Here is a 27,176-nt window from a genome sequence, read left to right on the forward strand (position 1 = left end):
TACCGTACTATTTCGCCAAAAAATTTTGCAAACTAAACAAGCCCCTAGACTCTTCTATTCCCCAGATCCCAAATGCAGCGTCGCCGCCTGTTCTTTCCTCTCCCGCAGGCGCCGCCAATTTTTTCCTCTCCCGCCGCGCTCCGCTCTATCTCCACTCTCTCCCTCCCTTCCAATTCCAATCCACCGCCTCCACGAGTTCTACCCGCTCGCCCGCCCTCTCCCTCCCAAATCCTACCCCAAATCCCCCGCTCGCCCCACCCTCACAGCCCCTGCGACAGCGCCGCCGCGCCCACTGGACAGTGCCGCCTCGCCCACCCCAAAGGCCCAGCCTGCCCCACCCACAGATCCCCTGCGCCCCCAGAACCCCGCGCCACTCGCTGCTTCAGCATCGCCCCGCCCACTGGAACTCGAGATGAAGCCGCAGCGACCGAGGAAGCCGCACCCGAGGTGAGATAATTTTCTTCCTGTCCACTCCCCTTCCTCCTAGTTTGGGAATTCATGGGATTCGGCACTGGTTCGTGTGATTCGGGGAACGACGCTCGCCGGGTGGAAGCTCCTAGGTCGGGGAGGCAAGGTGTTGACCGGATTGTTGGGCACAGATTGGGGATACATGTTCATTCGTCATGTCTGAGCACCCCCAGAATCTTGATTATTGACCTCATCTGCACCCCAAATCCAAAGTGTCGCACCCAGGCCGTAACCATTTTGCCTCGCATGCTGCCACAGAGAAGCCATCTCTATATTCCAGCTACACATCTCTCTGCATCTCCATGGCTGCACGCTTGCACCCCTTGAATATCCAATTCTGTTCGCGGCCTCCAGTGCAGCGAATCAGGGCACTGCACAAAAGCCTTAGGATGGTCCTTTGCACAGTAGGTTTGGGACCTAGTACTTTGTTTTTTTGTACAGTATTAAATTTGATTTGCCTACGAATGACAGCAAGTAGCTGGAGATTTCATCTTGTGAAATGGGGCTCACTTGGTGGATTATCTAAGATATTAGGCATAACTAAGAGATATCAATCACAGTAAGGCCTCCGTGGACAACATCAATGTAGGACCGGGTTGTAGAAAGAACCACAGGATCTAGAAAAGCTTGTTTGAGTTACCATTATAAAAATCTCAGAAGTTCATCTGAGAACTAGACTATGCTACTACTTACCATCTGTTGCTTTGCTAGGACACTGCAATTTGTATGTACTAGACTGTACCCTTTGATTTATTTGTGCCTATTACTGCTGTTAGTATGTGACTTGTGCATGAAACAAACCATTGGAAAGAATTAACAACGTGAATAGTATGTGATGGGTGATCTAGATTTATCTATTGTTGCTGCTGTCATTCATGTGGACACCGAAGCTAGCGGTTTTCGTTTTTATTCAGACTTAAACTGCATAAAGAACTGTTGCATTGTGGTAAATGAAGGCAGCCAAATTAAAACAAATAAAAATATATTTATGATGTTATGCCTCAGGATTAATTATATTCAAGTTGGAGATATGGCATGACATGATCTTGCTTTTTTTTGGCTGAAGTAGAAAGTTCAACAGTTTCCTTTTGTTATTATAGTCATACATGAGTCCCTGATGCTTTCTATTCAATACTTAAACATCTCAGGTGCGTCGAGTTCAGTCCCCTATCAAGACAACGAGGTGCCGACCAGCTGCATCACCGTCCTCACATTGCTTGCATCCAACAAATTCAAGCCTTGTAGGTACACACTCAATACTAGTTAGTATTCATGATTGTCGCTTTATGAGTTTACTGCAACCTCTATTGCATATTCGATGTTTTTACTCTGTATTAGCATTAAAGTTTTAGCTTCCTTAACGGTGTCAGATGGATCAAGTCAGCAATGCATCACGGTTGGCTGCTAATATGATGTCATGTACTTTTTGAGCATTGAGCTTGATTGTAGACAAGTCTGTAGTGTACGGCAGCACCAACAGCACTTTCCTTTATCTGCTCTTCTGACTTTATTTGAGAATCTATATTGTTCAGACTAGTAGTGAAGAACTGAAAGTTCGGTGAGTCTGCACTTTACATTTCCATAGAAACAGAGTGATATCTGCTTAGTCATTTGCACCCTTTGATCTGGTTACTTTTTTGGGACCTGATCTCATCCTTGGAAGATGATGCTTTTGCTAGACAGAGGAACATGGTGTTCCATCCTACATTATATCGCAAACAAAAAAAAAATTGTGGTTTCTATGTTCAGAACTAATGCATGCATCTCTATGTTCCTGGTCTGTCACACTAGGCCTCCACATTTATTCTTCTGTGGATATCTGCTGTTTTTTTATTTCTACTTGTGTTGCTTGCCCAATGTTGAAATGGAAATAACAGCAAAATTTCTGCACCATGATAGTATCCTAAGCGTGTCTCCTTTGCATGCCCAACCATGAATTTTTTATGTGTTCACATACTCAAACCCTTACCATTTGTTTATTTAAAAAAAATAGATATTCTCTGGCCAAGTGGTAATAAAATGTAGCTGTTAGTTGATCTCATTTTTAATTGCCATTTGTTATGAAATACTGCAGTGTAAAAATGGGCACCCTCCCAGCCCTTGGCCGCCGGTGCTACTCAAAATCTCGCCCACTGTCCCTACACCATCCTGCTAGCACGCAGAGGCCTGCAGTAGGCGCAATCCTGACCCCAACCATAACGAAAGCAGCGGCCAGAATGGCAGGTGGCTAAAGCTGCATGGCAGGTGGCTAAAGCTGCATGGCAGGCAGCTGAAGCGGCAATGCTCCAAGTCCAAGGTACGATCTGCTAAATATTAGGGAGTACAATGCATGGATGCGCCTTCATTTTGTACCAGTGGGTCTGGCCTTGGCTTTGAAAAATATAGTAAGAGATAAAATTGCAAAAGTTGAAGTAAAAATAGAATCTGCAAGCAATGTGAATATAGCACTGACTACCTATGTATCTTGTTCTAGACCAACAATACATACTTATGCTCATCTTCTGCGAACTGAAGTTTTTTATACTATAACTGTAATAAGGTCAAATTTATGATGTAGATTGATGCATATACTTCTAGCTGGTTGAGTTTTAACTCATTAAGGAACAGCAGCATCAGTATAACATTTGATCTTATGGTTTGTTCAGATCAAAAAGATGATCTGGATATGTCTGCAGTGTGCAGGATGTGGCAAGAGGTGGATACATCCTTTTTTTGGGACGTCTGTAGTACGCATGTTATTGTTGGATGAGGCTGCTGTGAAGATTCACAAGTAGGAGTGCCAAGGACGTGGCCTAGATCAGAGACAGGAGGATGAGGTCAGTGTTGCTCTCTCACCTCTCTGTTTTGATTCATTTGTTGATATTACTCTGAGATGCATTAGTTTGTGGAGGTCTAAACTATATGATGTAGATTAATGATCATTCCATATATGTACATGAAAGCTGCAGTACCAAGTTCGATGCATGAAAGCTGTAAAGTATTAACTGAAAGCAACATTGAATATTTATTTAGGTAGATAAGATTTGGTAGGCTAGCATGCTGTTTGACTAGTTGCAGGACACAATAAACAAGTGACTCCATTGTAGCTTGGAAAATAATTATCTATTCATCTCTTTTGGTAGCAGGTTCCCAATGCATGATTGGCAGCCCAATGCACGCGGCTTAGAGCTTGTATGCTGCTGCCAGCAGGAATAGGAGTAGCAGAACTGCAGCTGCATCCGCACATCATTCAGTCACTCGATTTAAGGTATGTGATATTTCTGATGAGTTTGAAATTGAGTTGCCTACTATTCTGTACAGACGTTCAGTTACTCGATTTAAAGTTTGGGAAGTTTGGGTGGTGTAGGTTCCATATATGCTCGGCACAACTAACCTGTACATTTGAGAATATTTGTAGCTGTCTTTTAATTGTGCCTATGTTACTTAGCTTTATCATAGTTTAATTGTAGCTATCATTTTGCTTCATATTGGACTATCCTTTACTGTTTTAAGCTGCTACCGAGATAATTTTGTTTTAAGTAGCTGTTTTAACTGAAGAAGGCTCTATTTTCCATTTGTTGACTTCGTCGATAACTTTTGTAGATTGTTCTTGTATTCTCTCTGTTTCCATCTATTTTGCAGTGAATGAATACAAGTAGTAGGCTAGTAGCAGCCAATAGCTATTCGATTGTACTGTAATGCAATCTTCGGGATTGCAATTTGAAGTTCGTTTCAGAGTAGCTGCGAATGATTTCCTCCCCTGTCTTGCAAACTCCTTTTTCTGGCTATAATATTTTATAATTCAAGTACCCATTACATGACCTTTAATTGGCTGGCAGCTTTCTGTACAAATCAGCAGCCTGAGGTCCTTTATCTGCTTATTTAGCTAACTTTTAAGTGCAAATCAGTAGCCTCACAGGAAATGTGTAACATGTTAAGTTATACAAATTAAGAATAGCACTAGCAATACTTAACAAGTCCTTGCACAAGAGATCATCTATTTATGCAAAGTTAAGAACAAATACTTATTATTTCAGCATGACCTTATATGAATTTACCTATTTATGCTCAGGTGGTTGTTGTCCAACATGTAGGGAGCTAGCAGAGGCAACCACAGGGCTCACACTACACGCCACTACAGGATAAGGACCTGTCCTCATGTTCAGGCCAAAGAGAACTAGGACGTGGCTAGGCTCTGTGGTGAGTTGCATTGCTCTAACGCTGTAATCAAATTTTTGTCAATTGCTAGCACATAAAGGATTGATTTATGCAGTTCAATATTCAATTCAACAATCTTATGCAGTTCTGTGATATATAAACTATTCTGTGATGTATAGACTATGTGATACACACTATTGCAATAAATCCTAGTTTGTTTTCCTTTACATGGGCTGCAATTGCATATTTTTCATTGAGAAAAAAGCTTTCTGGAAACTTGAGATAGGAGCTGTGATAAGAAACTTGAGATATGTGCTGGTGACATATGTATAGTTTGTAGGCAAAAAATGACCTGACCTTGAGATAGGAGTTGTGATAAATTTTTATTTATTTTTGATTCATCTAAACTATCTCGTTGAACCTTGGTGCAAACAAGTAAACACAAGAGATATGACGAGATCTAATTTGCATGTGTTTGTACTGCAACATTAGCTTGAGTAGCACAAGTGTTAATTGACTAGTTAGGTTTCTTTGGAGCATCTATTTACTACATGATTTGACTTGCTCGGCACATAAGTAAGCTTCAAAGATACAGAAAACCAAGTCCCAATATGAGGCCTTCATTTTTTCTTTAAGTACCAATCTACATACACATTATTTAAGATCCAATTAATTTAACAAAAAAAATGAAGCATAGTAACTTTACCTGATCATGGATCTATGTTAACATGTTACTGATTGCATGTTAGGTTTTAGTTTCAGGGTCTACTACGGTGCTAGTTAGCAAGTTTGTGGATGATTTGCCACTCAAAGTTGATTTAGGTGCTAGTCTATCTCTTTTGGAAACAGGTAGCTGATACTGTAGACTTATCATTGATGAATCATTGATTCATGTTTGTAATGGCTGACCATATATGTATGTCTTAGTGATTGTTTGGACTTGGTCATGAATGAATCTATTTATATGAGAAACGTGCACAATGATTTACTTTTGTATTAATTTGCAACCAAATGGCCTTTTATTTTTTTAAATGCATTTAAATGATCTTGTCAAACCATCAGTCGCTAAAAGCATTTGTAACTTCAAATTGTTTGTCGCTATAGAGTACTAGCAGGCTATTTGTCGCTAAAGAGTAGTAGCAGACTATTTGTCGCTAAAAAAATTCAGGGCAATGGACTATCTGTTGCTAAAGGTATTGTCTGTCATTAAAGATTTTTAGCGACATGACTTACACCGTTTGTAGAAGTCATCGCTATAACTTTTTAGCGTCAGATTGTCTGTCGTTGTAGCTGCTTTTAGTGTCAGACCGTCCATCGCTAATCTTGGTGTTGTGGTGTAGTGGTTAATGCTCCACCATGTATTTAAATTAATCTTTGTTTTCTCTGTAACTCTGATAACATTGTTATATTCCGCTGTTATAATCAATTGAGGTAATATTCTACTACTGTAATAAAGTGATGTAAGAAATGACTTAAGAATGTTGTAAGCTTTATTCTCTCATTTATGATCCTGACGAAAAATGTGGATTTTTGAGTTCTCCCTTGGGGTGTGCTCGATGGAATTGCTTAGTTTAGTGTCCTCTCTTGAGTACGTAGTGTCTAAATCTTAGACGAGTACTCCTGGGAGGCGTTAGATTAGGCGGTTCTGCCACACGTTTGCAACATAAGTGTACAACCTTTGCAACATATGCAACATCCTGATCTACTTTTGCAACATCTATACAAAACCCTTGCAACATACCTTTGGAACAACTAAAACATTTCAAACATACACTTGCAACATACGCTTTCAGTGCAAGGTCACCTTGCGGCTTGGACAAATGGAGCTCATCGTTGTGGAGCTCGATGCTAGCGTGGAGCTCGATGCCACAGAGTGAAAGGAGGTCGTCGGTGCCTGTGATGGACCACCAGTAGAAGAAGGCCCTGATGTGGATGCCGTCGAGGCCCGAGATGCGGCGGTAGTCGAGACAACCCGTGAGGCGATCGCTGAAGGCAGCGAGATAGCTCCCCGTGGGCAGCACGATGCTGCAGCTAGAGCAGAGTTCGACGGTAAAGTCCCTGGAGCCGGCGTCGAGCGTGTAGGAACGCACGTTGCCCAGGAGCAGGCCACACGGGAAGCCCCGCAGGCAGAGCTCGTCGTACGCGGTGGTGGAGGGCGGTGACGAGGTGGAGTTCGGGGTGGGCGAGCTGGAGCGACGCCGCGAGGAGGCGACGCGCCATCGTGGGTTCGTTGCGCGGGCTAGAGACCCAATGATGGGACAAGGGGTTGTTCCTGATCTTTTGGTGAGTGTGGATAAACTCGATTTGGGGTGGATTCGACGTTGGCTGTCCAACTACAACGACCACAAGGTTGCTGCGCCTTAGCAACAGGTACACCGACTCCAATTGTGATGTTCTTGCCATGTCAAGAACACCATGAACTTGCAAGCAACCAAGAACAAACAATAACAAGATGAACAAGCAAATAACTCACGAATTTAAGCCAAAGGCTGAATCTGAATCACAAGTTGGGGTCTTGAAACAAGCAAATCGGGTGGTCTAGCCGACACACGCGTTTACAAGGAAGAAGCAGCAGCTATCTTGCATCTAAACAAAACCCACCCTCATTCTGATGGTTGCTGGTTCTATTTATAAGGAGGAGAGCACAAGGGAGAGTGGGAAACCCTAATCTGGGCGTCCCTCAATGGGCTCTAGTCAGTACTTCCTCCGGTTCTCTAAAACAAGTCGTTTTGGACATCGACATGGTCTCTAAGAAACGACTTTGACTGTAACTTTTTGGTATAAAATATTTATAAAATATAGTCAATATATACTTTTATGAAACTACATTTCGAGATGAATCTACTTACATCACTTTTATATTTTCAAACTCAACCCAAAAGAAGTTATTTGTAATCAAAGTTTAAAATGTTTGACTTAAGAGAACCTCAAAACGACTTGCTTTAGAGAACCGGAGGGAGTACAAGGCCCAGGCCCAAGCTGTAGGTCTGTGCATCATTTTGCTTGCTGCGCATAGCTTAGGTAGATTTTGATAGTGGGGTTGGACCCATCTGAAAGAGGACGCCAAGCTCTTTCCAACAAGGAGTTATGGTATTTTTAATGGAGTGTTTCTTGCTGTCTCGAGATGAGCCGAGTGCCCCATTAATGATGATTCTCACTTGTTCGGCTGCTCCATCCTCATCATGGGGTCTAAAAATAAGGCAATAGGGTCTTGACCAACATTCCTAAGAATAAGACAATCATCACCATGATTTAGTAGCATCCAATTTTGAGACGAGTTTGTATGAACAGCGAGGAACGACTTTACCTAATAATTAAGTTGTGCTTGAGCTCTTGTCACCGGACCTTGTTGTGCAGCAGGTGTGGTTGTATCAATGGAAGGGATGTCCTCATCATCCTCCCCTTCTTGCATTGGAGTCGTCCTCGACTCCAGTTCATCCTCTTCTCCCAAATATGGCTTCAAATCTGCAATGTTAAATGTGGGGCTAACCCCAAAAGCTGCACATAGCTCAAGTTTGTACGCATTATCATTAATCCTTTCTAACACTTTAAAAGGACCATCGGCTCTAGGCAGCAACTTATACTTTTGCAAATCAGGAAATCTGTCTTTTCTCAAATGGAGCCAAACTAGATCACCAGGTTCAAAAATGACATGTTTCTTCCCTTTGCTACCATCTAGTTTATACTTTGCATTCATGCACTCTATTTTCTCTTTAGTGGTTTCATGTAATTTTAAGATCAGTTCAGCACGTTGTTTAGCATTAAAGTTCACTCGCTCCAAGGTCGGAAGAGGTAACAAATCAATAGGAGCACGTGGCACAAACCCATAAACAATCTCAAAAGGGCTTTTCTTAGTGGTAGAATGTTGTGAATGATTATAAGCAAACTCAACACGAGGCAAACACTCTTCCCACATTTTATGTTCTTTTTCAAAACAACCCTAAGCAAAGTAGATAATGTTCTATTGACAACCTCAGTTTGTCCATCAGTTTAGGGATGACAAGTAGTGGAAAATAAAAGCTTAGTCCCTAGCTTAGCCCACAAAGTTCTCCAAAAATGACTAAAATTTTTTGCATCCCGATCAGAAACAATGGTGTTAGGCACACCGTGCAATCGAACAATCTCACGAAAGAACAAATCAGCAACATGTGTAGCATCATTGCTCTTATGACATGGTATGAAATGTGCCATTTTAAAAAATCTATCCACAACAACAAACACACTATCCCTCCCCTTCTTTGTTCTAGGCAGTCCTAAAACAAAGTCCATTGAAATATCTTTCCATGGGGCACTTGGAACAGGAAGAGGCATGTATAAACCATGAGGATTAAGGCGTGACTTAGCTTTTTGGCATGTTGTGCAGCGAGCAACGAACCTCTTCACGTCGCTCCTCATCTTGGGCCAAAAGAAATGACCAGCAAGGATGTTATTTGTCTTTTTCACACTAAAATATCCCATGAGTCCTCCATGTGCTTCCTGCAACAATAACAAACGCACGGAGCAAGCTGGAATGCATAGCTTGTTGGCTCGAAATACAAACCCATAAGCAAGGATGAATTTGTTCTAAGTCTGTCCCTCTTTGCAATTCAGCAACACATCCTTGAAATCATCATCATGAGAATATTGTGCTTTAATTGTTTCTAATCCAAATATTTTGAAATGAAGTTTGGACAGCATGGTATAACGTCTAGACAAAGCATCAGTAATGATGTTTTCTTTACCCTTCTTGTGTTTGATGACATAAGGGAAAGATTCAATGAACTCAACCCATTTAGCATGCCTACGGTTCAGTTTTGCTTCGAATGTGTTTCAATGACTCATGATCAGAATGTATAACAAATTCTTTGGGCCATAAATAATGCTACCATGTTTCCAAGGTTCTAACTAAAGCAAGCAATTCCTTATCATAAGTAGAATAGTTCAGACTAGGCCCACTCAATTTTTCGCTAAAATATGCTACAGGTTTGCCATCTTGTAGCAGCACACCATCCAAACCAATTCCACTAGCATCGCATTCAAGCTCAAAGGTTTTATTGAAATCAGGAAGTTGGAGCAAGGGTGCATGAGTTAACTTATCTTTGAGCGTGTTGAAAGCATCCTGTTGGGCTGCAGCCCAAGTGAAGGTTGCACCCTTGGTGAGTTCATGCAGCGGGGCTGCAATGGTGCTGAAGTCCTTCACAAATCGACGGTAGAAACCAGCAAGTCCTAGAAAACTCCGCACTTGTGTGACCGTGCAGGGAATAGGCCAGATGTGTATGGCCTCAACCTTGGCTTGATCAACTTCGATTCCCTGCGGTGTTACAACATATCCAAGAAAAGAGACTCGATCTATGCAAAATATGCACTTCTCAAGGTTGCCAAACAAGTGTGCATCCCGTAGAGCATTGAAAACAGCACGCAAATGATCAAGATATTCCTCTAATGATCTAATATATATCAAGATGTCATCAAAGTACACCACCACGAATCTGCCAATAAAAGCGTGGAAAACCTCATTCATTAATCTCATGAAAGTGCTGGGTGCATTAGTCAATCCAAAGGGCATGACTAGCCATTCATATAAACTAAACTTCGTTTTAAACGTTGTTTTCCATTCATCTCATAGCTTCATGCGAATCTGGTGGTAACCACTACGCAAATCAATTTTAGAGAACACAATTGAGCCACTCAATTCATCAAGCATATCATATAACCTTGGAATAGGATGATGATATCTGATTGTGATGTTTATCGCTCTACAATCAACACACATGCGCCATAATCCATCCTTTTTAGGAACTAAAAGCACGGGAACGACACAAGGGCTAAGAGACTCACGCGCATAACCTTTGTTGAGCAATTCTTGTACTTGTTGCTGAATCTCTTTTGTCTCATCCGGGTTGGTCTTGTACGGCGCACGATTAGGCAAGGAAGCCCTGGGGATGAGGTCAATCTGGTGTTCAATCCCTCGAATTGGTGGCAACCTCGGTGGTACCTCCTTTGGAAAAACATCGGCATGCTCCTGCAAAAGATTAGTGACAGCAGGAGGCAAAGAAATAGATGTATCTTCGAGTGAAAATAAAGTTTCTTTGCAAACCAAAGCATAGCAAACAGTAGTACTAGCATCAATCTCATCCAAATCAGATTTGGTGGCAAAGTAACAAGAGCCTTTTAACTTGATCTCATTTTTATTATGATGAACAGATTTACTAGACTTCTTATGTTTCTCAAGTTCATTAGCGACAATCTGATTTTCACTAGCAACAGCTTGATTCTTAAGTTTGCTAGCTCTAACAAGTTCATCTCTTAGAATAGCCTCAGGGGACATGGGGTGCAACACAATCTTCTTGTCATTATGCACAAAAGAGTATTGATTTGTTTGACCAAAGTGCAAGGAATCTTTATCAAACTGCCAAGGTCTACCTAACAACATAGAGCATGCTTGCATAGGCACAACATCGCAGTCAATGGAATCATGATAAGAACCAATGGCAAACTCTACCCTTACCAATCGTGTTTCCTTTACCTTGCCGCTGTTGTTAAGCCACTGGATGTAGTAAGGCTGCGGGTGTGGTTTTGTGCTCAACGAAAGCTTCTCCACCATTTCAGCACTTGCCAAGTTGTTGCAGCTACCTCCATCTATGATCACACAGCAAGAGCGTTCCTTGATCACTCACTTGGTTTGAAACAAAGTGTGGCGCTGATTTTGTTCAGCCCTCTCCATTTGTGCACTTAGCACCCGCTGCACCACGAGGCTTTCATAGTGCTCAGCAGCTTCAGCCCTAATGTGCTCTTCGTCTTGTTGGAAATCATGTCCTTCCGCTACATTGTTAGCAGCAAGCAAAGCATATGTTTCTTCATCAAAATCACTAGAAGAGGAGTACCCACCATTAGCTCGTACAACCATTACACGTGTGCTTGGGCAGTCCTTGCGTACGTGGCCATATCCTTTGCAGCGTAGGCATTGAATATCCCTTGTTCTCCCCGTGGATACCACTGAGGATGAACTCTTGGTAGATGTAGCCGTTGCTCCTCTAGTTGGTTCACTTGGGCACAGTACAGAATTTGTTGTAGAGGAGCGTGGCTTGATGGTCGAGGAAGATTGTGGGGGTGCACGTGTTGATGGTGCAGCAGCATTGGAGGGTGTCCACGGGCTAGCACGACCTGTAGGAATGTTAGCCCTTATGCTAGCTTGTCGTCCCTGCACTTCTCGTTCAGCTTTACAAGCAAGGTGAAATAAACGATTGACAGAATTATATTCCTTGTAAGCTAGAATGTTCTGAATCTCCCGGTTCAGCCCACCCATAAATCTAGCTATGGCATCATCCTCATTTTCCTTTAGCCCGCAACGAAGCATATCCATTTGTAGCTCTTGATAGTACTCTTCTACAGATTTGGATCCTTGCCTCAATTGTTGCAACTTATGTAAAAGATCACGAGCATAATAAGAAGGAACAAATCTGGCCCGCATGACCTGTTTCAAAGCATCCCAAGTTGGTGTGTTATTTGGGTTCTTACGATGGTATTCAGACCACTAAACAGAGGCAAAGTCAGTAAACTCACTAGTTGTAGCCCTAACACGTTTGTCCTCAGGGAAATCATGGCAAGTAAATTTCTGATCAACAGCTAATTCCCAACTAAGGCACATATCAGGATTATATCTGCCATCAAAAGCAGGTATGGTGAATTTAATCTTGCCAAATGAGTCATCGGCATGTACCTCTTGCCGTGGTGGGCGAGGACCTGTCTCATGGCGGTGGCGATGTTGTTCGATGCGTTGATGACCATTCATCTCCTCATCAAGCTCAGTGTCCGCTACATATTCTTCTTCATCATGACCAGCAGCACTGCCCATGGTGTTGTTGTGTTTGCATCGTTTGAAACCATCACATCAATTTTGTTCCATCCTCTCCAATCGCTCCAAGACACCTACAAGAGATGTATTAACAGAACCAAGAGTGCCTTCCAAGGAAGCCAACTTGATGTTGGTCTTAATCTGAGCCGTCTCCAATTGAGCAAGGCGCTCATTTGTGACACGAACGTCCTCATCAAGGTGTTCAACATGGAGCCTCACTTTGCGTTCAAAGTGTTGCAGCAAGGCTTTCGATCGAGGTGATTGTGGAGGGGTCCTTTCATCTTCTCCTGCCATGGTTAGTATGCAGCAAGGGAATCACAAGAAAATATGTCCTACCAACTAACTGAATTAGGTGACAACAATTTTCATTCTCTCAGCATGTGCAACCGAGTTCTTACATGTCCTTACCTTGCTATGCAGATGGTGTTGGCGACGACAAGAACAACACAAGTAGTAGCAAGTAGAACCCTATGATGTTGTAGATAATTTGTGGAGCTGTAGGTGGCTTAAAAAAATCAAGGTACAGCTGGAATCACGTTAGTCAATGCAAGTTGAATAAGTGTTCAAAGATAGTACCGTGTTGGTCCTAGGCTAACCCGTGCTAGAGACGCGAGCCTAGATACAAATGTTGTCATCGGACAGTAGCAAACAATGGAAATGATGAGAGTAAATAGCATCCACTTAACCCTTCTTTTTTTGTTTCTTTCTTTCCTCCTTTTCCTTTCTTTTTCTTTTCTATTTTCTATTGTGTTTTCTTTTTCTTTTCTTTTCTTTTTGACAAGTAGCACAAACTGAACTTTTGCAATATGATTATAACAAGAATGCAGCAAGTAGTATAGACTTTCTTTTACTAGGGATAAGGATTGCTACAAGTAGTACAAATATGCAATTTGAATTCTTTTATTTTCAAAACTAAGTGTACTCAGATTTGCACCAAAAGGACAGGTGCATAAGGTAGTGTTTGTGTAGGCGCGGCTGAAGGTGATGGTGGTGAGGGTTTCAGCGAAAAGGTGGAGAGAGCAGTAGTGCTTTTGGTGGTGGTGGTATTGGTGGAGATTGCAGCGGCTGAAGTGGAAAGGCAACAATGGATTGTGTGGTGACTGAAACGTGATAAGAACTCGAAACTCTAAAGGATTAGAACCTAAGAACCAGCACTTGACACCATGATGTAAACCACAAACTCAACAAGCAAAGAACTAAGCAGATTAGCAAGGCTCAAACTTGTGTTTGGAATTTTAGTTCTATCCTATTTTTATATTTCTGGACTATAGGTAAAGTATTGAACGGTAAATCACTCACCAAAGAACCTTGCTCTGTTTACCATATGATGGGACAAGGGGTTGTTCCTGATCATTTGGTGAGTGTGGATAAACTCGATTTGGGGTGGATTCGACGTTGGCTGTCCGACTACAACGACCACAAGGTTGCTGCGCCTTAGCAACAGGTACACCGACTCCGATTGTGATGTTCTTGCCGTGCCAAGAACACCATGAACCTGCAAGCAACCGAGAACAAGCAAGAACAAGATGACCAAGCAAATAACTCACGGATTTAAGCCAAAGGCTGAATATGAATCACAAGTTGGGGTCTTGAAACAAGCAAATCGGGTGGTCTAGCCGACACACGCGTTTACAAAACCCACCCTCATTCTGATGGCTGTTGGTTCTATTTATACGTTGGGGTCTTGAAGAAGCAGCAACTATCTTGCATCTAAACAAAACCCACCCTCATTCTGATGGCTGTTGGTTCTATTTATAAGGAGAGCACAAGGGAGAGTGGGAAACCCTAATCTGGGCGTCCCTCAATGGGCTCTAGTCAGTACAAGGCCCAAGCCCAAGCTATAGGTCTGTGCATCCTTTTGCTTGCTGCGCACAGCTTAGGTAGATTCTGATAGTGGGGTTGGACCCATCTGAAAGAGGACGCCGAGCTCTTTCCAACAAGTCAAAAACCAGCTTCATTGGATCTCGTATCAAGGAGTTATGGTATTTTTAATGGAGTGTTTCCTGCTGTCTCGAGATGAGCTGAGCGCCCCATTAATGATGATTCCCACTTGTTCGGCTGCTCCATCCTCATCATGGGGTCTAAACATGAGGCAATAGGGTCTTGACCAACATTCCTAAGAATAAGACAATCATCACCTATGATTTAGTAACATCCAATTCTGAGACGAGTTTGTATGAACAGCGAGGAACGACTTTACCTGATAATTAAGTTGTCGTGCTCGAGCTCTTGTCATCGGACCTTGTTGTGCAGTAGGTGTGGTTGTATCAATGGAAGGGCCCAGAGGTGGAGCCGTGGAGGCCTAGAGGGCGAAGGGGAAAGGGAGAGACGTGTGGAGGCGTCGGACAATCCGGAATGGGAGAGTCGGGCCATTGAAATGTCCAGATGGGAGTCACGGGACGGACTACTGCGGTTGCCTAGGCCACCCGTCCATAGCCCAGCAAGGAGGCGTATGGATGGACGTCCTGACCCTAGCATTATCCATAACAAAAAGCTATATTATCTTAAAAAAGCCAGAACGACTTGCCATTTGAAGCAAATGTGGTATAATTTTAAGAGTCTTGTCTTTGAGCCCTGAATTCCAAAACCAAATAACTTTGGCTAAAGGTATAAATCATATGGCATGAATGCAGCACGTTGCACACATAATTATCAACATTCACCAGCAAACAAATACGTCATACATCTGAAAACAATAGAATGACAGGCATAAAACATTATGCGGCTCACTACAAGCTCGACACTGAAACTACAGATCATATGGAATAGTTATCTGGTATCTGGTTTTGGAGTTCGGTAGCCAAAATCAAACTTCGGCAACAATTGGGGGACCAAGATGGAGTTCCTTCTATTACCTATCACAACCGAGAGATCATAACACCAGACAAAGGCCTGGACCACTAAGGGGCCGTTCGGTTGAAGGGGAACGGGTCCCTGAAAATATTCCTGGTCCGGATTCGTATTCTAATTTGAATAGACGTCGTCAACTGGAATTATTCCTGGACCAGGTTTCAGCTTAACCGAACAGGCCCTAAAGCAACTCTAGCCAGCACGACCAGACCAAATGAGTTTGGTGACTTCGATCTTTATATCTTCATTCAGGCATCAAGACATCCTCATCCTCCTGTGGCCATCACCTGTAACAGCATCCGGTGGAACAGCATGAACACTTGAATGATGAGGCATAAATGCTTATGCGTATCTTGGAATTTGTACTCTAGCTAGTAAAATTCAACAGGGTACACCGGCACAATGAATTGTACAACCATTCATAGTATCAGTAACTAAGTGAATGCCATAGCCATGTGTTGTTAAAGAGAACTAGTTGACCATGTAAAACCAGTGGAATTTGTAAACAGATAATTCACAGCAGCATAGTTCATTAAAAAAATAGTTAGCTGTAAAAATTATAAGTGACACACTTGGTGAAAGAATCTACTAAATATGAAGTGAAAATGCACTTGGCTGACAAAAACCATATTGAATGTATGTTCACATAATATGAACAGATGAAGAAGCGACAATGTTAATGCTTATCATGATATCTTTCAATTGAATCTCAACTCCTAAAAAGCCTCAAAGGGAATCAACAGTGTTTTGCCACCATGCCTCCCGGATACGCCCTACATTGAATTTCTGCCCCCAGAACACAGCCCCCATCCCCAGCACGTGGCCCCTGGCCCCGAATCGCCTGGCCACCGCTGTGCAGCCTGGCAGCCACGCCGTCTTCTCACCACCCAGCCACCATGCCCCTCTCCCACACAGCTTCCTGCTCCTCCATGCTCCGTCGGCCGGCACCATGCCCCGCCCATACACCATGCTGTCCCAACAACCTGTCATTCTCGTGTTCATGGGGGCCAACTCCAAGGGCAACGCGCTCTCGGCGCTGCACCGCAATATTAGGGACCCCAGTGGCATGCTGCCGAGCTAAGGCCCCCATGCTCGTCAACCCCTACACCTGGTTCCGAGGGCTGCCCTGCGACCACGACAACCATGTCTCACTCGCCTGTGAGCTGCCGCCTCCAAATTCTCCCTCGCCCTCATCTCATCCTTTTGCCCTGCACCATTTCAGTGGGGGCCGCTGTGGCTTGTGGGTGGTGCTCATATCTGAGCTTGTGTCCTTGTAGGAGCATACAATCATGTTTAGGCATCTAGCTGTGTGTTGATTCCCAACTTCAATAAACCATTGATGGGGGAACTGTTGTTGCATGCAAGTTGTCACCTGTCAATCTGTGAATTTGTTACTGTGCCCTTGATTCTGAGCTACAGGTTTGTTTCGACGACATATTTATTGGCTATTAAATTGATGGCGGCATAATGGCTTAGGCAAACAACTAGGAGTTGGACTTCAAGTTTAGTTTGCAAATTGATTTGTGAAGTTAGTGGAGCTGAGTTAGGACTGTGTGATCTTGATTACCCTAAACTGATAGCCTAATTTTTTGTGTCTTGTACAGCTAGCCGCTCAGCGAGTTAATTAGGGGATTGTGGTCTTCGCCAAAGAAGAAGAAGAAGAAGGATCATGGTAGAGGATTGTTAAGGTTGTGGCGCAAATAACAAAGGTGGTGGAACCTTCTACATACAAGAGGATGCTAAGGCCCAAAAGGTACATATATGTTAGCTACTTACTAGAAGTATGGATTACAATAACCAGTAGCACTACCGGAATCGAAGGATTTGTCGAGTGTCAGATTCTTTGCCGAGTGTATTTTATCGGACACTCGATAAACCATCTCTTTGTCGAGTGTCAAACTAAAAACACTCGGCAAAGATTCTGATACTCGACAAACTCTCTATTTGCCGAGTGCCTTACTTAAAAGGGAAAATTGGTCTCGTAGCATTGAAAGATCGCCGTATCCGGAAAATACCATCGAAATTTTGCCGCTCCATAAAATACCATCGAAAGAATGCAAGGTCACCTGGATATAGCATTCCGTTACATTTGTAGCAAACACCGTCGCCTCCGTCAAGCTCGTCCCCTTCTCCTTCCTGAGGTGAGCGCGGCCCCTGCCTCTGCTCTAGGCGGAGGGCCATGGCATCGAGCTCCGGCGTCTGGTTGCTGCGGGCGGAATCGCGGGCTGGTGCGGTGCAGCTCCGGCGGAGGCGGCTTTGACGAGCCGTGGTGGAGCTGGCCCTACATAGCAAAGAGGCGATGAGCCCCAATGACTACACTCTATGTGTCAGACGCGCAACCACCGCTGCCACTGCCTTCAGTCCGGCCCTACGGTAGGATTCCTCGGCCCTACGGCCTCGAGGACCTGTTGCGCGCGTCCGCCGAGGTTCTTGGCAAGGGCATGTACGGTACCACGTACAAGGCCACGATCGAGTCTAGGCCGGTCATGGCGGTGAAGCACCTCAAGGAGACTTCGTTGCCGGAGTGCGAGTTCCAGGACAAGGTCGCGGCCATCGGCGGGATCGACCATCCCAACATCGTGCTCCTGCAGGCTGCAGGCCTATTACTTCAGCAAGGACGAGAGAAGCTCATGGTGTACGATCGAGTTCGTGGCCATGTGCAGTCTTTCCTCCACGCTTCACGGTACGTGCTCTGTTCTTGTCAAGCGACCTGCGATGCGACCCCTCTCTGTTTTGATGACCAAATTGAATGAGGTTTTCTGACGGGGTTCCTAATTGCAGGCAACTACGGCTCTGGCCCGGTCGCCGCTGAGCTAGGAGTCGAGGAGGCACATCGCGCTGGCCTTCAGTACATCCACGCGACGGGCTCCATGGCCACGCATGGCAACATCAAGTCCTCCAACATCCTCCTCAGCCGCACCGTGGATGCGCGTGTTGCCGAACATGGGCTCGCGCACCTCGTCGGCCCCGCGGGCGCGTCGACGACCTGCGTCGCGGGGTACCGGCGTACCGCGCGCCTGAAGTTGTTGCGGACCCGCGCCGGGTGTCGCAGAAGGCCGATGTGTACAACTTCGGCATGTTGCTCCTGGAGCTACTGACGGAGAAGGCGCTGACGCACGCGGTGCTGCACGACGAAGGCGTGGACCTCCTGCGGTGGGCGCGCTCCGTGGTGAAGGAGTGGACGTCCGAGGTGTTCGACATGGAGCTGTTCAGGCACCCGGTACCTGAGGAGTAGATGGTGGAGATGCTGCGACTGGCCATGGACTGCACTGAGCCCGCCCCGGACAGCGGCCGGCGATGCCCGAGATCGTGGTGCGCATCGAGGCGTCGACGGCGTGCGCCAGACCAGCCCGCGATTTTTCCCACAGTAGCCCCAAGGCCGGAGCTCGCCGCCACAGGCCCCCTACTTGGAGCTGAGGCTGTGGCCGCACTCACCTCAGGAAGGAGAAGGGGAGGAGCTTGACGGAGGCGACGACGTTTGCTCCAAATGTGACGGAATGTTATATCCAGGTGACGTTGCATTCTTTCGATGATATTTTACGGAACGGCAAAGTTTTCGATGGTATTTTCCGAATACGATGATCTTTCAATGCTACCAGACCAATTTTCCATACTTAAAAAACACTCGGCAAACATTCTGACACTCGGCAATTCTACTAAAAACACTCGGTAAACTCTGGCACTCGGCAAATATGGGAAAAACACTCGGCAAATTACGACACTTGGCAAACATCGCGCCACGTGTCCCTCCATTGCCCTTTTGCCGAGTGTTCGTTGGGCAACACTCGGCAAACAATTTATTTATTTTTTCTCATTTGACCTTGAAACTTTTTTGTACTCAACAAATAATATAGCATAATCCATGTTAAAATTTAGCATTTTTTGGATCTGTTTGCTAGTTTTAATTCATTAAATGCATTCTAGGAATTTAATTGATTTACGCCAAATTTGATCTATAAGTGCATGAAATAATAGAATAAAATGGGTAGAAAAATCATATTCATTTTGTCAAGTCTATTTTTTGGCCTTACCGAAGAAATGAAAAGAAATTTAAAACATCTAGGTGCCAACACTCGACCATCGACACGTAGCTTATTGGTTTTTTAATTATAAAAAATTCAAACGAAGTCTGAAAAACATAGGACTTGCCATTGTATCGTGATATGATACGTAGAGGCTATGGTAAAAAATTGAGAAGATTTTGGAAAAGTTGTAACATACATTGCTTAGAAACCAAAGCATCTCTAAGGAAGAATTGTGGTATCGAGAGAGAGAACGGAAACAGGTTTGAAGGCGAAGTGATGGTTCAATCATCGTTTGACCTTGAAACTTTTTCTATACATTAGATTGAGCTCAAACTTTCTGAGCTTGCTATTTTTCCCCTCCCATGAAAAGAGAAAAAATAAATAAATAATAAATAAAAAAATAGGGGGTTTGCCAGGTGTCAAAAAAACACTCGGCAAATAGGGGGTTTACCGAGTGTCACAACAAAAACACTCGGCAAACATAGAGGTTTGCCGAGTGTCCCAAAAACAACACTCGGCAAAGAAAAAAAATGACCCACCCCTAAAATCTCCCACCCACCCCTCCCCTCCCTCACGACACACACCCCCTCCCCTCCCTCCCAGCTCACTCCCTCCCATCCTCTCCCGCGTGCGGTCGGCCCCCTCCCCTTCTCCTGCCGGCGGCCGGCCCCTCCCCTCCCTCTCTTCCTCGATGTCGGCCCCTCCTCTTCGGATTCGGCCCTGCCGCCTCCCTCCCGAATTCGGCGCTGCCGCCTCCCTCCCTCCCTCTCCTTCCCCGGCGTCTCCCTCCCTTTCTCCCGGATTTCCCCGGATCCGGCTGCTGCGCTGCCCCTTCCCTCCGGATTCGGCCCCGCCGCCTCCCTCCCTCCCTCCTTGTAACAGAACCGACCAATTATACGAAATTAAGTAAGAAAATCATCCGTCAGAGCAGACGATTTAGCAAACTTAAACCCGTATAACCCGGTAGTCCGTGAGATCACGAAGGATTTCAAACCAACTTACATACCAGCCAAGATCGTAATAAGTTTAGCGGTCACCATCACATATTACATAAAAGTTTGCATCTCAGATACATCAGAGTTTAAACATAGTTATTACAAAACGAGTTCAAATAGAAGTAGCGGAAGCCATTTGTTCAAAACCACACGCACTCACACGAAGTTCAAATACAGTGCCAGCTAATGATCATCTCCAACAAAAGCATCAGACGAGACGTAAGGAATGACCATGCCCATGGTCCTAAGCATCACCCATCGCAGGATAAAGGCAGTTGATACAGTAGCCGTAATACATCTGCCCATCTGCAACAAGTGGGAATAAAACCCTGAGTACGAGAAGGTACTCAGCTAGACTTACCCGACATAACCGAAAATAAGTGACACCAAGGATTATGAAGGCTTTATAGTAGGGTAGCTGACTCATTTGCAAAAAGAAGCATTTTTAGCATTTCAAGAACCTTTCCAAAAGCATTATTGTCAAGTTAATTATTATTAACCTGTCGACTAGATTTGCACCTATACTAGAGCAAACATGTGATTAAGCCAATAATGATAACCAATGATCATTAACCACTTCCATATTGTCATATTCATTATAACTGTCCAAGTGTTCCATTAACATTACTACGATGAAGTCACTCAAGTCAAGTGCTCACTATCCCGGAGCGATGGCGATTCGAATCGATTCCTAACCATCTGGTGATTTATTCCTTACACAAACCTCACTCACCCGCTAAAGTGAGATATCGATTATCGAGTCAACTATCCAGGAATCTCGAGTTTGCCAGGAACCACATGTACCCGGGGGCCGACCGACTGTACTTTGGTCTTATCATCTCGCCCCGTGTCCTATCACACCTGCTCCGGCACAGTGCGCTGTGGGCAATCTACTTGGCCCGAATAATCTCCCAGCTTCGCGGTCGGAAGGTACTTTATTCGGCCAGCTAAATGTAAGGCATGCGTTCAACATGACTCGAGGCCCAACAACGGTCGGTCCTTAATCGACACAGACGGAAAGCACTACAGTCCAAAACTCTATAAGTCTCCGTCCGGTCTCAACTTCATTTAACACTTAGTTATACCATGACTACATAGTTATCCAAGCAGATCCAGGTAACCACCTATAGCTCGCAGGTGACAGGAAATCACCCGACTTCTACCGGTCTAAGCCAGCTAAGCATTGACTCGACTACGGATACCAGGGTAACAAGGATATAGTATAACAAAGGTAGACAAGGTATAATGCAGCAACGGTTGCAAACAACTCCTGAACGTAATGCATCAATTAAAGTAAAGCATTGAATTAATAATTGCAAACCGGGGAGAAAATGCTCCGGGGCTTGCCTCTCTCGAAGGAGCTCGGACGGTGATCGGGGCACTCCGGAAGTTCCTCAACATCCTCCTCGTCGGCTTCGGGCACTTCCTGCGGCTGCACCTCGAGCTGCTCCTCAGGCTCCTCAGGTATGACGACTGGGTTCTCGGTTTGCGATCCTATATGATGCAATGTGCGTAAGTGCTTATGCAATCGATGCATCGGATGAGATGAATACAATGGATATGCTTGAATGCAAGGTAGTCAACATCATCCAAGAACATATACTACAAGCACATGTCATCTACTGCATTCTCTTCTACTACTAATATGCTAAGTCAACATATCTTATTAAATGATTCAAAGATACACCAAAGCTTAACTAATTTCTTAATCACACATAAAGCCACACTTAATTAAACCCTAATTAATAATAGGTTTGAATAGCAACATCTATTTTTATTGCTTAGAAAAATCTTAGAAAATTACCATAGCACAAGTACTACCCTAAGTAGTCTACCATCAGATTTTCATGGTATTTGAATGAGTGGATTAGCCTACACAAAAATAACAAGCTATGGCATGATTATGAACATGAAAATACTTTGTACTGTGAAAAGTGTCAAACAACTAGAGGAAATATTTTTCCTATGTTCTACACAGCAATTAATCACTGTACAAAAATTATCACATGCATGTTTTATACAAATTTTGCTCTCTAGCAAAAATAACAAAAATCAGCCATTAAAGGCACTTGAACTACACCTCATAATTTTTCTACAGCACATGCATGACACATATTTTTCCTAGGAAGTACATTACATAAGAAGATTAACAAACTTGGAATCCTATTTTTCTAAAGCCTATAGGTTTTTCTACACATTTTTTAAGTTATCAGCAATATCAAGGATTAAATAAAGCTCTACAGAAAAGTATCTCAAAAATGACATGCAAAAATTTTATCATGTAGATCTGGTGACAAGGAACCTAGCAAAATTTGTTTCAACAGATTTGGAGCAAATTTAAGTATACAAACATTTTCCAAATCATTTCTCTTTCCAAATAATAAAAGAAAACTGAAAACGAAATCTTCCTATTACTACTGGGCCGGCCCGTGGAAACCAACTGGCCCACGACCACATTCGGCCCGCGCAGACCGAGCGAAGGAGAGGGCGGCGGCCTGGCTCGGGGCTTCGGCCCAAGCCAGCTTGGCCCAGCTCGGCCGGGCAAAGGCCACGCCACTGCAGCTGGGCCCTGCGGGTCAGTGACCGAGAGCAGGGGAGGTGCTCCGCCGGCCGGTGCTCACCGGCGGCGAGCCCTTCCGGTGGCGCGGGTGGTGCCAGCGTGCACGCCTTGCCGAGCCGCACTGGCTGGGATGGTGGAGGTGGCCCGGCAGCGTGACGAACTACCTGGCCGCGGCAGCGCGCTCGCCGGAGAGGAAGGAGGTGGCCAAGCTTGGTCCTTACCTCGACGACGGTGGCTTCAAGCGAGCGCAAGCGAAGCAGGGAGGCTAGGCGGAGCTGCTGGCGGCGGGAATCGGGGAATGGAGGCGTGGGAGGGGTATGCCGCCGGAGAGGCGTGGCGCGCGGTGGTGGAGCTCGTGGCGAGTGCGGGCGTGAGCTGCTGCAGCTGGCGCTGTGCCTGAGAGAGCGGGAGGAGGAATGAGGAGGAGGCAGCGTGGTCGGGCAGAAGAAGGTGCGCGCGTGGAGGCGAGGCAGGCCGTGGCTGCCACGCGGCGGGCGTCGCCGGCGCATGGTCGCCACGCGGCGGTCGCGCCCTGGCGCGGTCGGGACGCGACGCGCGGGAACGGTGCGGCACAGCGCTGGGGCAGGCCTGACGCGGCGCTGGGCTGGGCCGAACACGGGGCGCGCGAGCGGCGGGCGCTGCCTGCAGGCCGGGCCGGCTTTGGCCGTGGGCCGAGAAGGGAGGCGACGGCCCGTGAAAGGAGAAAAGCATTTTTCAATTTTTGATTTTTAAGGAAATTTCAAATACCAGTTTTCAAATATCATTTTGAGCAAGAAAATGACTTCTTTTGAAAATGGCCCAAAAATAAAAGTTGCTTAGAATTTAATCCTCTACAACTTTGCTTTTATGACTAAAGTCCAATTCTAGCTAGATTTTGAATTATAAAATTAAAGTCAATTTTAACTCAAAACCCCAATTTTGGAGAATTATTTTTAAAGCAAAATTTGGCAATAATTTGAATACAAACTTTGCTCCAAAAATTGTGCTAAATAATTATAGATGATTTACAATGATAGCCAAACATGTTTTACTAACCTAGCAAGCATAATTAGGGCAAAAACAACTCTAAACAAGTGTATGCAACATTCATGTTTCACGAGCATGTTTCGTATGTTTCGAAGCAGGGTTTCAGTTATTATTTACATGATTAGGCATGTATGATTAGGATGCTTGATGATGCATGATATGCATGATTTGCAGTGCCTAAATGCTGGCATAACACCGGGGTGTTACACTCCTCCCTCCGGATCCGGCGTCGCGGCATGGGTGGTGGTGGAGGTGGTGGCATGGATGGAGGTGGAGGCATGGGTGGCTATGGTGCGGCCCTATGCGCGGCTATGTGTAACGATGGCACTTATGCACGCGACCTCGAGTGCGCATGGCCGGGAGACGGCCCGAGGTCGCACGGTGGCCGTCCGCTGTCCTGATGCGCACGGCGGCGACGGCCGTGCCTATGGCCGCCGGTGAGATTCTTTATCGTAGTCTTAGGTTTAGAGTTCGATAGATTTGGAATTTGGGCATTTTTATTAGGGTTTATAATTTCGTCCAAATCCTCTCCCTCCTCTAAATCTGGCCTTCGGTGCCTCCCTCCTCCACACGGAAGGGCACCATGTTGGCCTCGGCGTGGTTGCCGCCAGCGGGCAAGGAGAGGCAGGACACAGTGCCCGTCCGTCAGGTACCGCCGCCGCCCTACGCTGAGCTTCCCATGTCTTCTTCGAGCCCGTTGCCGGTGATGGGAACCCACCACACCAGGTATGCCCGCTCCTTCTCTTCCCTTCCTGTTGTGCCAAATTGAGCACCGGAACCTTAACTTGAGCTATTTAGCTATTTGTATTCGGATCTGATGTAATCACAAGTATCTCTTTCCAATGTTTTATCTCCTTTTGAATCTTACCGTACTCAATAGACTGAATCTCAATTCACCTTTTTTACATACTGGGCCAAATTACTTGAAAGCTTTCATGATGAAACAACCAAAGCATGGTGATTGGTAATGGCCTTCTCAGTTTGCTTTGGAACTTCTCAAATACATGTTTAGCTTGCATATGCCACATTCTTATGTAAATTTGTTTATTTGCTCGGAATTTACGTTTTGAAATTCCATTGATTAAGACTTTGTCAGCACATACTTATTCTTTAATCAATGATTGTCACTTTAATTGGGCCAATGCTAGCTTACAACAGCAATAGGTGTATATCCTGTATCCGGTAGAGTATATATCATAGTGTTATAAGATTTGCTTCTTTTTTTTTTTGCAATGTTTTAGTGACTAATACCATTTTTGTCCTGCTGCTTGTATTTCTAATTTTATGATTAGTGATTACATGCTCACTGCAATTATATCCTGGATCATTAGCATTCATTATGTTGGCAAAATTAGCTACCCAGCCTATAACTCTGTACAACATGTATATCATTTCAGTGACCTTGTTACCATTGATTTTGGACTAGCTTGCAGAAAAGCTATTTTTCTAGGTAGCTTGTAAGATATTTCTTTTCAAGTTTGGATAAGATTCAATTTTCTCTTGAGTTGTGAAGCAGGTGCACAGATATGCTGAGAAAAAAATTATTTTTTTCTTTGAAAAATAGGTTTGCCGAGTGTAATTTCCAAAAACACTCGGCAAACAATAATGGTACGCTGAGAAAAAAATTATTATATTTTCTTTGAAAAATAGGTTTGTCAAGTGTAATTCCCCAAAACACTCGGCAAACAATAATGGTATGCTGAGATTTTTTTTGGAAAAATAGGTTTGCCGAGTGTAATTCAAAAAAACACTCGACAAACAATAATCCTTTGCCGAGTGTATTTTGGAAAAACACTCGGCAAACCACTTTTTTTTTGCCGAGTGTCAAATTTGACACTCGGCAAACAATTTGCTGAGTGCGCGATAAAAAACACTCGTCAAATAGTTGTTTGCCGACACTGTAGATGTCATGTGCTTTTTGCCGAGTGTTTTTTGTCTTTGCTGAGTGCCTTGTGGCACACGACAAAGTTATTGTTTCCGGTAGTGCAGTGTCCAAAAAAACAGTCATTTATATGAGCTTTTAAACAAAGGCCAGAGCACCATAATAAATACTGAACAAATAACAAATTCTGCGGAAAACAGTTGGCCAGAGCACAAGAAAACAAAAGGAAAACTCAGTCAAAAGCATGTAAAATTGCTGCCACAGCAATTTATATGAGCTTGGCAACATATTAGAACATCACACTTTTCTTTTTCTGTAACTACCTTTTCTTTTGCTGTAAAACTACACTTTTGTTTTGTTATAACTACTTGAAACATTAAAAATCTGTACTCAAATACACTTATCATCATGAAAAAAAGAGTAACCTGAAACTTTTATGTAGATAACAGATGTGTTATAATTATACTTGTCAGCATTAGGACACTTCTTTTCTATTCTATCAGGCTCCAAAGGAAATGTATCAAGCATACAAACAGAGATGACAAAATCAAATAACTGCACAATAAGTACTACATGTGAAGGATAAAATACAGGGCGGGCACACCAGGTTGTCTTTCAGTATCAAACTCTATACCACAATGATCAGAGTGAGACCTTGTTCTGAAAGGATGGATGGTATGGGGCCATAGAGATTTTCTCAATCATTTGGTGGCAATGATACCCTTAAAAAGCCTCGTGCTGCTGTTGTCAAGTGGCATCACGTCATCACATATGTTTGTACATGCTGTTTGTTGCATGATCAAAAGTTCAGAGCTGATGCACTGATGCAACGTGTGGTTCATCCATGCAGGGAGAGCGGCGCTGTTTGGTGTGCCATTGGCTGTGCTTCGGGTCGACAAGTGGTTTGGCATGACCATGGTCCATGGAGCAAATCTAAGATTTACTGGCATACTGACATGCTCTAATTATGTGTTATGTTCATCTGCACAGGACGTGCCATATAGGGTGCAGAAGAGGGGGAACAGACTAGATTAGAACACTTGGTATTCCATGGGTTGATGATTTGTTTTCATAGCTGAAACGAGGCCATAATTCATTATAGAAATTTATGTGTCATCTGTAATTTAATTTGGACTTTCTATTGTGTCCTTTCTCTTTACATTTTGCTTCCCAATTCTACAATAGTACACTTGTAGCTAAGCATTTTATTTAACGACACCAAAATGAAAATGTAATATTTTCAACTTACACTTGACCAGTCTGATTTGGTCTTTCTTTGAATATGACTTGTAACTTTGTTTTCCATGCATATTTTGGTGCATTAGTTTTTTTGTCTTCCATTGCAACGCAAGGGCAAACACCTAGTTGCTCAGTTCAGTACAAGGAGGAAAACTTGTCG

At 44.2% G+C, this 27,176-nt stretch overlaps 1 protein-coding gene and 1 long non-coding RNA gene across 14 annotated transcripts; both read left to right on the forward strand.

Moving 5' to 3' along the window:
- The first annotated feature begins 88 nt into the window (after positions 1–88).
- LOC136473441 (uncharacterized) lies at positions 89–26,978 on the forward strand. Of its 13 annotated transcripts, XR_010762623.1 has the most exons (9): positions 89–447; positions 1,617–1,713; positions 2,543–2,764; positions 3,114–3,284; positions 3,594–3,715; positions 4,520–4,647; positions 24,070–24,332; positions 24,473–24,621; positions 26,628–26,978. It is a non-coding gene; the product is annotated as an uncharacterized lncRNA (long non-coding RNA). The 13 variants fall into 13 exon arrangements; XR_010762622.1 differs by having other exon boundaries at positions 24,070–24,621; XR_010762629.1 differs by having other exon boundaries at positions 4,542–4,647; positions 24,070–24,621.
- On the forward strand, positions 17,333–18,673 carry LOC136473440 (probable inactive receptor kinase RLK902). Its single transcript, XM_066471086.1, has 2 exons — positions 17,333–17,972; positions 18,071–18,673. Exons 1-2 carry the CDS (start codon positions 17,599–17,601, stop codon positions 18,099–18,101), a joined length of 405 nt encoding a protein of 134 aa, XP_066327183.1. The 5' UTR covers positions 17,333–17,598; the 3' UTR covers positions 18,102–18,673.
- Positions 26,979–27,176: the final 198 nt, after the last annotated feature.

Source organism: Miscanthus floridulus, chromosome 8 (genome assembly GCF_019320115.1).
Source record: "Miscanthus floridulus cultivar M001 chromosome 8, ASM1932011v1, whole genome shotgun sequence".
Taxonomy (NCBI): Eukaryota; Viridiplantae; Streptophyta; class Magnoliopsida; order Poales; family Poaceae; genus Miscanthus; species Miscanthus floridulus.

Bases quoted from the DNA above. Each gene is read 5' to 3' on its own strand.
- LOC136473440 (XM_066471086.1), top strand. From the start codon at position 17,599: ATGACTACACTCTATGTGTCAGACGCGCAACCACCGCTGCCACTGCCT. The intron at 17,973-18,070 runs GTACGTGCTCTG...TCCTAATTGCAG, and splicing joins TCTTTCCTCCACGCTTCACG to GCAACTACGGCTCTGGCCCG.